The sequence below is a fragment of the Pseudonaja textilis genome, chromosome 2 (genome assembly GCF_049901715.1).
Source record: "Pseudonaja textilis isolate UNSWEBS1 chromosome 2, rPseTex1.2, whole genome shotgun sequence".
In the NCBI taxonomy this organism is placed as follows: domain Eukaryota; kingdom Metazoa; phylum Chordata; class Lepidosauria; order Squamata; family Elapidae; genus Pseudonaja; species Pseudonaja textilis.
In genome coordinates, this window is record NC_141991.1 from 53474723 (window position 1) to 53488557 (window position 13835).

Consider the following 13835-nt stretch of genomic DNA (forward strand, 5'->3'; position numbering starts at 1 on the left):
TGTAAATATCACAAATAAACCAAAGGCCCCTGTGGGTTGATAACATGAAGCTCTTGAGATGTTTTGAACTGCAACTCTGACAATCCATAGCAATTGTTCTTGCTCCCTGAGAATTTTCAATCGAGAGATCCAGTGTGGAGGTCCCAAGTGGCTACCTTGAATAAACCCACAAGCAAAGCCTAAAAGCAATAATTGTCTCCTATTTTGCCCCTTAGCAACCATATTAGTGACCTGTAATCACAAGTTCACAGGACAAGAACTTTCTACCTTTGCTCTTTGCAGTATACATTATATTATATATAACATAAAGAATTGGGTTGTTTTGTTTTATAGTACTGCATCTACTGCTACCTGGTATGTTTGGGATGTTTCCTAGAAGAAGCAACTAATATTAAAAATTGGAAAAGCATTTTCCATTTTCCTCTGTGACAGATATTTTTCTTGAAAGAAAAAAAAAGACAGACTGGTGGGAAAGCACAGGAGGGTACCAAAGAAAGATGGTATTAGGCTATCTAGGCTCCCCATAAAATGTTGAGAAGGAGGCAGGCAATGGCATGATAAAACCTTGGCCAGGACCATCCCTAGTCATCAGCAAGACTTATAATTATTCTTGGAGCTGTTTCTTGAACAAGATTTTTTCCCATCTGAAAACAGTATTATTTGATTTATGCTTCATACTGTCTAAAATAGCTTAGGGTGGGAATTTCTTATACATAATTTCCTTTGGCATATTTATCATTTTGAGTTCAATTGTTAACTGAATATAGCTTTTTAAGGGAGGTGGTTTTTGTTTATTTTTGCTAAGTGATTGGTATGGGCAATGTTTTTTTTTCCAGCACAATTTCTCACACTGGAACCTCTTCTTTCCTTCCTACTCTCTCTTTTACCTACAAAGATGGGTCTTTCTTATTTTCAGTGTTAAAAAAATCTTTTTAAAAAACAATATCCATACACTGTTGGATACAACAACAACTTAAAATTAGAAACCCAGGTTTTAAGAAAGCTAGCCTATTTTCTACTTATTTTACATTCTAAGGAAGAAATCTTTGATGTTATAGCGCATGAGTCATCAATGAAAACCACAAGAGTTTTCAAATTTAATGAAGCATGGGTATGATTTCTAATCAATATGGTACCAAGCTTTTTATAACTCTGGGATGGCAAATTGCTTTGGATCCTTACCCAAGATGTCCTTGTTTCTGTTCTTTAAAACTGGAGAGTGTTCACGAGCAAATCTAAATTTAAACAGGATAAGAAAGAGGATTCAAGAGAGGGAGAACTATTTAACCCAGTGGTCACCAACCAGTGGGCTGGGGAACACTAGTGGTCCATGAGAAAATTTTGGTGGTCTGCAGAGAAATGTCACCCCCAAAGCACCCCCAAAGCAATTAATCCAGGCTGCATGGGAACACAAGGCTGCGTGGCCCACATGGCCTGCGGGAACACAATGCTTGTGTCGCTTGCATTGCGAACAACACGAGGTAGTGAGGGGCAGGAAAAGGTAGAGGGGGGGAACTTGCCCTACATGCCTCACGCCCCTGGCCTGGCTACCGGGCTGCTTCTTTCAGCTTCTTTCTTCTGCTGCTTTTGGCTCCTTGCAAGGAAAACAGCAGAAGTGTTTCTTTCTCTCCCCCAAACTCTGCCAGAAATGAGTCTTTGGGACCCTGAAAGACATCCTGTTCCAAGAGGCTTTGCCGGCACAACAAGTCTCATAAAGATTCATTTCTGGCGGAATTTGGGGGAGAGAAAGAAAGACTTCTGCTACTTCTGCTGCTTTCCTTGGATGAAACCCAAAGTCTTTCTCTCTTCCCCCCTGAGAACAGAGCTGGAGACAATATCCTGCAATCCCAAATAAAGAACGATCAATTGGTAGGAAAACGGGGTGGGGAATTTTCCTGCAGACTTTTTTTGGGATTTTCCCAGGGTCTCTGGTTTGCAGGATTTACAATTATGAGTTTGGTTATCACTGAGGTCCAAAAGGTTGGTGACCCTTGATTTTAACCCACTAAGAGGCAGGCAACTTACACTTTCTGTATGTTTTGGACTAGGGTTCAATAAACCCTTGTCATTGACAATATTGTCCATGGCTGAAAGGTGTTGACATTGAAAGCTTTTAGAGAGAACCAGGCTGTCTTAGACTTAGAGACACTGCTTTACAAGGCTTTGTAGTCCTCTCTAAGTTATTTACAGAGTCAGCATACCCCAACAATCTGGGTCCTCATTTTACCGACCTCATAAGGATGGAAGGCTGAGTCAACCTTGAGCCAGGAATTCATTCTAACTACTGTGCCACCACTACATTGGTTTAAAGGCAATCTAATTAGCAATGAGATCAATTACACATTTGTAAGTATTGTATGAATTTTAGAATATTGTAAATAATAGAGCAATGCAGCCCATGAGAGTCAATTCCAAAAAGCTGTGCATACTATAGTGTGCAAACATTGCCCCAATAGGTAATTCTTTAAAGCCAGTATGTTCTCTCCTAGAGCTGAGAGTCAACTTCAGAAAACTGCCTCAAAAGTAGTTTTCCTTGAAGGACATGATCTCAGGAAAAAGTGCAGTAAAGAATTTCAGGCATACAATATGTCATATATTGGTCTTCTTTGCTCTGAAATACCTTTTTCCTAGCTGAATCTGAAAGTCTACATAGGCTACATTAGAGGCCATATGGCAAAGAAGAAATTTGAAACAAACAGTTGGGCAAACCAGCATCCTATTATACTCCACTGCTGAATTCATTAATTTGAAAGCTCTTATTCCAGATTATGTCTATTTCATATGTGGTAGTCATTGATATGCAAACAAATAAGGACACAGAGCTTTCTTTTCTCATGTGATTTTACACAGCACTTTCTTTTCTCATGTGATTTTACACTAAAACTAATTCTGTTAGAGAATACCTTGTTTTCCATTTTTGGGCCAGGCCTTGGTACCTTTGAGGTTTGGTGGCCCAGCTGGGGAGGGAGCAGCAGAATTGGGTTGTATGAGCGGTGGGCTGGTGGGCCCGTGTATGTGTGCACATAGCCCTTTTGTAAGTGGCAGGCCAACACACATGCACAGCTCTACTTGTGCAAGTGGTGGGTTAGTGTGCATATGCATGACTGCCTGCCAGCCTGCTGCTTGTGCAAGTCAAGCAATGCACGCATGCACATACCATGTCCAGTCACTTGCATGGCCCAACTCCAAATAGGCTACGGCCTGGTAATGGACCATGGCCTGTTGATTGAGGACCCCTGTCTTATACTGCAATGTTATGCCTAGAGAGCAACCTTGAAAGGCACTTCAAATAAGGTAGCCAGTATTAAGACAAATTAAGTCTAAATACAAAAATGTCTCAAGTAAAGGACAAAAAACTTTTTCAATATAGCAAATGGTTTGTTGATTCAGATTAGTGTTGAAAACTGGTTTCTCAAATCTATTCAATAAGTCAGTTTACTAAAAGCCATTTCTACGCATGGGCAGAAGGGTCTAAATCATCCAGATCAATTGGGAGCTGTGTGATTAGATTTGAGTTCCTCATCCAAGAAGATTTGACTTGACTTGTCTTCAAAGAGAATCTCTGAAAGGAATTTTTCCTCAGCCCTCATATTATGCAATTAGAGAGATAAGAATCTTAAAGCAAGATACATTCATTGATACGCTAAATGAAACAACTCTAAAGCAAGTGGGGCATAGATCATAGGTCATAATTTCAAAGGATGAATGGTAACATCAAAATCGGTCACATGTTAATGGATAGGCCTTTCAAATAAAGCTCTATTCATGTATTATGGAGATTTGTGAAAATAGCAACAAAACCACCATACCTTCTGTGCTGACATGCATAATAGTTCATTACTATTCTTTAATTAATACGCAGCCCTCTTAACTTCAGGTTTCACTTCAGGCTCTATTTGATAGGAAGTAGCCAGAAATACTTACTCACAAAAGTGAGCAGCTTTCTCTTTCTTACTGCAGATATAAAACAAGGCTTTTCAGATAAAATTTTGGGTAACCAAATTGGACTAAATGAGCCAACAGAAGAACTGAAGTCATGACCTGGGATGGAAAATAATAAAGAGAATATTTGAAAAGGTCAGATGAGGTTAATAGAATAGCCATATCATCAGTAGATAATTGGGTAGAAGATTTAATTCTTAACCCATGCCTATATGCTTAGAGGGAAATTCTGTTTTGCTTAGTCAAGTACCTTCTAAGATAACTGAATGTACCATGGAATCAAACGTAATTTTTAAAACAGCAGAAACATTGTTTAAATCCGTCTGAAACTAGCTCTTATCCATTGGAGAGGACCTCAGTCAGACAGCAAGAAATATAAAAAGATTCTGGGGAAAATAAGTTTGAACTTATTCTTTCCCTTGAAATTTGTCTATGGGTCTGTCTGTCCATCTGTCTACCTATTTATGTTGGCTACAATTTGTCCTATATATTTATTTGAGGATTGAAACAAACTATAGTTATATTTGCATCACATGATATCTTTAAAAAGATTGTGAGTGATAACAACATACTCAATTTTGCACAAGTACTGGGAAATTTGTCAAACTATTAATTCCTCAATCCAATAGCAAACTGCAAGCCATGAAAAAGAAAAAGAAAAAGAAAGGAAAAAAAGAAACCAAAGAAATCTGGGTTAATTCATACAGTATAGACACATTTTATGACATCTATGCTAAGGGAAAATGTCGGAATTTGTTTTCAGCACCCACACTACACAATGCCCTCAGATGTTCCACACAAACACCTGCTATTGGTAACTGAAGCCTATTTCTTAACTTTATAATTAAGCCATTTTTCTGATCAACTGCAAATCTTAAGAATTTAGTAATAGATTTTCCTTCCGCCTACCCTATCCTTGGCAATTTATCTATATTGTCATGATACAGGGAATTTGGTTGTGATGTGAAAAACCAGTCAGAATTACAATAATTTTTACAGAGGGATGGAACATGGATAAGATTTCAGGCCAGCACTGGCTGAAATTCTTTTGAAAGGGGATTCTTAGGAAAGGGAATGTAGATTAGGAACTAGGAAAGGGGCACTGACAGTGGGGAAATATGGGGAACATGAAACAAGAAGGGTTGGAAAAGGAACATATCTTACATCAAGGGTTTAGACATATTCAGTACAGTTGTATCTGATTCTTGGAGACTGCCATTTTCTTGGCAAACTTTTTCAGAAGTGGTTTGCCATTGTCTCCTTCCTAGGGGGTGAAAGCTGATGACCTTGAGATTAGGAGTCACAGTCTCCTGGTTTCTAACCTTATGCCTTAACCACTACACCAAGTGCTATTCATCTTTTTCTTTCTTTCTCTCTCTCTCTCCCTCTCTTCCTCCCTCCCACTTCTCTCTCTCCACACATACACATGAAATAATGTTAGAAAATCAACAAAAATGAGTATAAATACCAAATAGGGAAGAAAACTGAGCATATCTGGCCTTTCAGAGATGAAGTTTGGGACATAGATGGGAAGATTCCTGATTTTTTATGATGTGCCATCAAGTTGTATTGATCCATAACGATCATATAGATAGAGCTTCTTCAAACTGTGTAGACAGACAAGAAAAATTAAGGATTCCTAGTTTTATTTTTAAAGGATACATTTCAATCTCCTTCTGTGCAATATGTTTTCCAATAGCACAATATTGATGTTTATCTTTGTTGTTACGCATGAGTTAACATCAAATCCCATGTAAATGATAAGATGTTCACCTTCTCCTAAATCATTTGCAAAGTCTGTGAAATATCCTCCTGAGATGAAATATGCCAATAAAAAAGCATATATACAGCTTGTTCTCTTAGTCTAATCTAAATCATCCTTAAATTATGCTTATGTCAGAGATACTCCTTGGATAGTTTTACGTTCCTTTGGAATTTAAGAAGTCTAAAAGCACAACATTCTTCTATCTACACATGCAATAAAAACTAAACATAAAAAGGAATATGATAAAGCCACAAAGGGTTCTCTTAACAGATTTTATTGATGTCAAGCTTGAATCCATTACACTGCCAGTTATCTGTGGCAAATAATAAGGAAACAAATATTCTCAGTAACCAAACCTTTTAGAGGCCAGAAGTAATATATATATCACCAATGGAGAACAATTCTGCTGAGAATAAAGAATGTGAGATTTCCAACATGATTCCTTCCAAAGATATGGGGATGGAAAGACCCAGAATTCTCAAACCCTACGGAAGACCAAATTAACTCCATGGGGCTTAGTCTCTCTCTCTCTCTCTCTCTCTCTCTCTCTCTCTCTCTCTCTCGCTCTCGCTCTCAGGCAAGGACAGGCAATCACCCCTGACAATTGGCCTTTTTGCAGCCAGTTGTCTAAAAACACAGAGAAACATGTCACCCATTCATGGAATTTGCAGAAGACTCCCCAAATTCTAAAACCCATGTGATGTTTAATGCAGTCCAAAATAGTTGTTTTGCAGACAAAGCAACTACATATGCTATAGTTCTTTGTGTTTCATCTTCATCAATGAAGGGCATCAGCAAATTATAGTTAGCAAGGCTACAAATTATTTTATGACATATTATAGATACTAGAGCTTGCGTAGTGCAACAACTATTCAGAAAAAGTGCTTTGACTATGAATACAGGGAGTCCTCAACTTACAACAGTTCATTTAGTGACTGTGTTACAACAACACTGAAAAAAGCTGACATGACCATTTTCCACAGTTACAACCTTTCACATCATCTCCATGATCATGTGATCAGAATTCAGATGTTAGGCAACGGGCTCATGCTTATCACCATTGCAGGCTCCCAGGATCATGTGATTACTTTTTGCAGCCTTCTGACAAGCAAGGTCCACAGGGGACCCAAATTCACGTAACAACCAGGTTACTAACTTACCAACTGCAGTGATTTACTTAACAACTTTGGCGAGAAAGGTCCTAAAATGGGGCAAAACTCACTTAATCAATGTCTCACTTAACAACATACATTTTGTCTCAATTGTGGTCGTAAGTTGAGAAGTACCTGTACAATATGCATGTACTATGAAGATGTCATTTTCCAATCGTTGTGTTTGTGTCAGTTACAGCAAGTAACTAGTAGGTGTAATAAAGTTTGCATATTGCTTCTGCATTTCTGTGGGGTGATATTCCTTATTATGCTGAGTCTAAAACACCCTGTACATTGGTAAGTCACATGGTGCAACATTTCTCTGATCTAAGGCTCCAGCTGAGCATTTAAAAAGCCCATTGAACTACAGGTTGCAATCTGAAAAAAAGCAACCTTGCTTTATATTATGAAGTATTTACTAATTTGACATTTTTGGGAAATGCTAAAAATATGCTGTCTCTAACAGAGCATGATTCTTTGGGGTGCGTCTGAGCATCAACAAAAGAAGAGTGCTCAGATACAACAAGAAATGCTTATGGCTGCAAATTTAAAGCATGTCTAATAATAGCCTTGCAGCCTTTTCATTGCATAGACTTGCACACTGCATTTTTATTGTTATCGCTGTTTTGCTTCTCTTCTTCCAAATAGCCTATCTTTTTCTGAGACATGTAATCCTTATTTCAGGTAGCAGAGAAGCAGCGTTCACCTATGCCATCATTGCTGCTGGAGTAGCCCATGCCATCACTGCTGCCTGCACCCAGGGGAACTTGAGCAATTGTGGTTGTGACAAGGAAAAGCAAGGACAGTACCACAAAGACGAAGGATGGAAATGGGGAGGCTGCTCTGCAGACATCCGATATGGATTAGGATTCTCCAAAGTGTTTGTGGATGCGAGGGAGATTAAGCAAAATGCAAGGACTCTCATGAATTTGCACAACAATGAGGCTGGGCGAAAGGTAGGCACCTTTGCTAAGCTCCTAATGAGGCCGAGCAAATTATTTTGTATTATGTATGTGCACGTGCTATGAAGGTAATATCACTTCCTATTTAACAAGGGTGTGAATTTGCATATCAATGGAACTGACTTTCAGGAAATTGTTTGTACCAGAGTTGATGTATCATAATAATAAAGCAGGAAGCAACAAGAAGAAAAACATATTCATAATGAAATAATATTTTGACATTCATCATGCATGTAGCGCAGTCATCAGATCTTTTTCTTCTGTCTTACTTATGACTTACTTATTACTCATAAGTACTGAGTGGGTCACATGTGTAAGATGGTAAGGTAAAAAGTGAGTATCAACTTCTTGCTTTTAAATAATAATTCTGTTTGGAACAATTCAATGCAGGGAATAGATCTCATGGTTAGAATGTACGTTTCTCATTCTATATAAGTAGCTGTAAAATTGGCAAGATGGGACTGAAAAAAAAAAGTTTATTTTATATCAAAAATAGTTCATCTTTACAAATTAAGAACCCCCCAAATAATTTCATAATTTGACGTTTTCTCAGAATGGTTCTCCAGAAATCTTTCATTTCTGACATATGACCTGTTAGCAATAGCACTTAGAGTTATATACCACTTCACAGTGGTTTACTCTTTAACAGAGTCATCATATTGCCCCCAACAATCTGACTCTTCATTTTATCGAATTAGCCTGAAATTCTGCATTCTAACCACTGCGACACCACACCTCCTGTTTCTTGGAAGCGTGGCACTAATGTCTTTTCCCCCAAAGATATAGCCATGGGAACATCCACCTGGTCTCTGTTACCACACACAAGGGTTAGGTTTTGTTAAACCGTGATCTTGATGATAATTATTTCTGTTTAATAAAATTTGAACATAGCAACTTGGGGACATCCTAGGAAGCTGAAAGGCCATTATTTAGGTCTTCGTATTATCTTTACCATTTGGTATTACTCCTGTGATGTTTTTCTGCCCTTATCTGGGAAAGATATCAAACTGAATGGAGATGGCCTGTGTACTACTAAAGTGGAACATGGAATTAGGAGCTTGAGACACAACTTCCAAGGATAAAATTTAAAGTAAAGCACATAAACCAGGAAAAAGACTGTTCCCCTATTATGAATGTATTTCTTTTACTATCAGTAGCCACTGTTATGAGTAGGTACAATGGTTATTTTCATGGGCAATGAGACTATCAATGATAATCAGTCATACTAATATATTACTTTTAGAAAATATGATTCTCAATGTCAGTTGCTGAGAAAGTGAGGAATTAAGAGCTGTATCAACTTCCCACTGGCATCCCAATAGGGAAAGCTTTTCTATCTATTTGCCATTTAAATGAAATGCAATTAGCAAAATTTATAATTTTTGGATGCTATTTCCAACTGACCTTCCCATGTGCATTTGTTCTAAATTCATGTATATTGCATGCCATGTAACATACAGGTTACATTCTACTTTGGATCAGGTAGAATGTAACCCATAAAAGCTAATGTTATAAAATGTTTGGCTGTAGAATTCCATAGGGTTTTTTCTTGTTAGTTTTACTGCAACGGGGATAATGGTATTTTCCCTTCAAAAGCAATACAATCATTCCCCCAAATAGACTAAAACTAATACTCTACTTAAATATTAATGGGACAATGCTCCTATAATGTCTGTGTAACAATAGCCTAACCACAATGTCACTGAAATGACAAAATGTGCATTTTGACACCTCAGTGCAAGCTCTGTCTTTATATGTTTTTTTATAACATAGTCAGCAAATATGTAAGGAATTTGTGTCACATGTCACAGTGCACCTTCTGCCATTTTATTTCCCTTACAGACATCTTTTAGAGTGGCACAATTGTGTATGTGAGATATGTTCATGCTGGGAAGCAAGTGTTTGAAACTGAATTCAAAGCATTGCATAGTGAATCTTCACACATTAAACATTTGTTGAATGTCATGTATTCTTTGCTGTATTCATGAAAGTTTCAGTAGAGAATTGGAGTCCCAGATTGTTGGTAGAAAAATTCTAATGCCTTGTAAAGGTGGGATCAGATCATTGATAGAGAATGCTTAAAATTCTACTCACAGTATTGCATGGCCAGCCTATTTTTATATTTAAAAAGATTCATACTAGCATTCAAAAATGCAGACTGTAATGCAAAACTGGCTAGTAGATACTGATACTTAAATTGCATTTTAATACTATTAATCTGAACATGACAACTTTCTCTTTCTAGAAGGCATTACTAGGGAAAATTGCATGTGTGCTGTACTTGGCCCTATAATATTTTCCCCACAAATTTAAAGGCTGTTTAGTGGGAAGATACTTATATACTTGCCCAATGTAGAGAAATTGAATTGATTTTGGAGTTGTTGGCAATTTCTTGCTTCTATAATCCACCTAGTCCAGACAAACTCATCTATGAAGAGATTAATAACTTTGATTCTTATTTCTGCTATTAAATAAAGGTTCACAAAATATAAACATTGGTGACATGGCATTTTTAAATTAGAATTTACTTCATGGATAATAAAATATTAAGTATAAAGATCATATCAAATTGCTATACCATTTGACTCTTTTCAGAGTATTTGATTTGCAATATGATTACATGCCAAAGACTTCTTTTGTTCTTGTTAAGGCATACCATAGTTATCACTGAGATTTGGAGAATTGCTTATTAGAATACTCTACAATCAAATTCCATTAGTGCAGTTTTAATATAATTACATTAACCATTATTTGGTGGTGATTTTTAATTATTGATTTCCATTTCAGTATTCATTTAAGGATGCTGGGATATCTTTACTCATCTGAGGATAATGCTATCTTAACCATATCTTTCCTAATCCATTATGAAAGAGTTGGTTAAGATAGTGAGGAGAAGAAAATATTTGACGAGCAGAAAAAGGCCAAGCAATTATTATATGAAGGTCATCATATGACACAATATCCAAGTTATTAGGCAGTCTTCATTTTCAGGTTGTGCTTTAATTAGTGCTGGAAAATTCTCTTTCTCTCTTCCCCCACCTTATTTTAATTGGATAGATAATCTACTTTGAATATTTTTGATGAAATATCATCAGTTGATGTGAGTTTCATCTGATTATTTGATTACTAGGGGGTGGAAGGGAAGGTGTGAGGAACTTTCTGTATTTCATGGTCAATGGTTTCTCAGGGAATATCCTTTCTTTTAGAATACTTTCCTTGTTACATTCCAGTAAGAGCAATATTAACAATAAAAACATTTTCTGAGTTAATTATGCCATCTACTACTTTATTGTGTATAGTAAAATAATCTAGGAAGAACCATATCAGATCAGTTCAAGAAAGTTTTTGTACTTTATCCTAGTTTAGTGCCCACTAGTTATCACTGAAAAACTTCAAGAAGGATATGAATTATTCAATTATTCAGAGCTATTCAATCTACTTATTTTTGTAGTATAATGAAGTGCAGTATAATGTGCATCAACTTGTTGACCATGAATCGATCAACATTCAGCTAATCAGCTTCATTGAAGGGTGTTATACACAAGTCTCTTGGCTTCAACAATCTGAACCTCAACAACATTCACCTAAAAGCTAGAGATCAGTTAAATTAAAAAAGTATCCAGTTGTTTAGCCAGCTAATGTTGGTCCTGTACAAAAAAAAGTATTATGGAATACTTTTGAAGATGCTCATTATCACAACACTAAGATACACAATCAACTTTCTTCTCTGTATCATGATCCTGCGATCTAGTATATAATGTGGTGTATAATCTAAAATAGAGAATCTGAGCAGATGGAAAAGGTGATACTGTAATTTTAAAAATTCAGAGTAATTTGTATTTACACCTACCTCACAATAAGTCCTATCTTTTTGTAGAAAAGAATAATATTTTTTTAAACTTAAAAAATTAAACCATCAGTAGGCATATGGCTGCAGTAATATGAGCTGATATTGATTAGCATGGCCATGGTAGCTTTGATACTGACATCAGGTTTGGGTTTATTGATGTTCTCAGCCTCTGTATTCTCTTGGTTGTCATGTGACACCCCATAAACTGTGAATCTTAAATTTGAACCATAGGACACATCCATAACTTTTCTTTAAGTATATTTTTTGTGCAATTCAGTAGATACTTCCCATGTCCTTGCTGTCTTTGTACTTTTACTATATAATATGTTTAAACTGTTAAAACTGAAGTATAACAGTTGTCATTTTGAATATTTTTGTAGCTCTCAGAAGGATGTTCTGCATGTTGCCTCATTTTGGCCATTGGCACCTTAGTTACTGTGGCAATAAAGCAGCAAGTTGTGAACTAAATCACTTCCAGTGCAGTTCTCAGCCACAAGGTGGCTGCTTGAAAATCACTTTGTGGTTAAGAAAAGCCTTGGCTTTTATCAAAGTCAACTTCCTTTTTAATCAAGGTCTTGTGAGAGTAGCAGAAGAAGTGTGTTATTTAATGGATACAGTAGACAAAACAGAAGAGTGTTTTCAAGCAGGAATTTTACAGAGTAAGAGCGTGTGTGTAAGAGTCAAAGCTTATTCAAGGAAAAACATTTAGTTACAACTACAGTATAAAGAAAGTGTACTCTTTCTCTCGCTTGTTTTCTCTTTTGTGACCTTGAAAATTAAATGAATGGAATTTTGCATCAGCATTACATCATATTACACATAACACCACATTATGAGTCATTGTGATAAATTACGACCCAGGCTGCATTAGAAGACTCCTGTAACCAAGGACTTATCAAGGTGGCTTTTTATTTGATGTACCTCTTCATTGCAGGACTTAGGTGATCTGACTTAGTAATCCTATCATGTCGTGTGCTGGGAGCCCTTTACATTTCCTTCAGCACTTGAATTGAAATCTCAGGCATCAAACAGTTGAAGCAAATACAACAAAGAACAATGCAATGTGCAGTTATCAAAGATGAGGTCATAACTTACAATAGGAATACACAGAAGTACCAATTTATTCTAAAGGAGATAAAAAAGTTAAGAGCAATCGAACTACCCACAGTTTTTAAAATGTTATGTGGCGATGAACAATTTTGGATACTGGTAAATGAGTTATATTGAGGTGGTTTGTTTCTCCATGTAGCTCAGGATCATTCTTACTATTAGTGGCTTTCTAGGACTGAATTTGGATTTTTTACGGCCATGTCTAAAGGCCTGAAGGATTGAACCAGATACTCCTTCTGTGCACGTGTTCTGCCCCAAAGCCACAGTCTTTCCCCTACCTTTTGTGCCAATTTTTTTCTCCAGTAAAGCACAAAATCTAAGAAATGAGATATATATCTATATCTATATTATCTTCCTGACAACTCTTACTTTGAGGAATGTTCCTTCTTTCAACAAATAGCTGCCAACTGGTTATTATCTTCAGTTTACGATCTGTTTTGTAAAATAGGTTACATGAATTTAGAAATAGACCCAGGCTTTTATCATCTTTGACCACATTAACTTTAGTAGCAGAAGAATGAATTAATGAGGAGAGAAAAAGAAACCAGAAGATAAATTTAAAGGTTCAATACATGACCAAACTTTCAAGGAATCTCCTCATAGGCTATTCAAATGATCAATGACTTATGCATTTACATGTTGCACTCCTAAATCTGAATAATTTTATTGGTTTCACAGATAGCTAGCCTAGCTTTAAAAAAAAATACCAATAGCCTTTTCTTTCCTGTCATTGCAATATTTCCAATACAACCAGGGCTGTCTACATATCTCTCTGTATGTGAACAACATCAAATGGCAGATGCAACTGGACAATTGAATGCTCTGTCTTTTAATGGATGTATCATGCCTGTTAAAAAGTGGCTGGACTTTGATCACCCAGTTAACAGCTGCATTTTAATATAATGGTCCTCTGCATGGAAACCCTGAATAGTATTAATGATGAGAGTTTTTAAATTATCTTCTTACTCTTCTCTTTAGAGTTTTGCTTCTGAATTCCAACACAAATTGCTTGAGAGGGCCATAAGCTGCCATTTTAACCATGGAAAAAAGTAATT

The 13835-nt window shown here is 36.6% G+C and overlaps 1 protein-coding gene across 1 annotated transcript in view; it reads left to right on the forward strand.

Moving 5' to 3' along the window:
• Positions 1-13835, forward strand: part of WNT7A (Wnt family member 7A) — a 43403-nt gene that overhangs the window by 16120 nt on the left and 13448 nt on the right. Inside the window, exon 3 of the mRNA XM_026721405.2 lies at positions 7543-7814. Coding sequence (XP_026577190.1) covers positions 7543-7814 — 272 coding nt within the window. The remainder of the gene's footprint in view (positions 1-7542; positions 7815-13835) is intronic.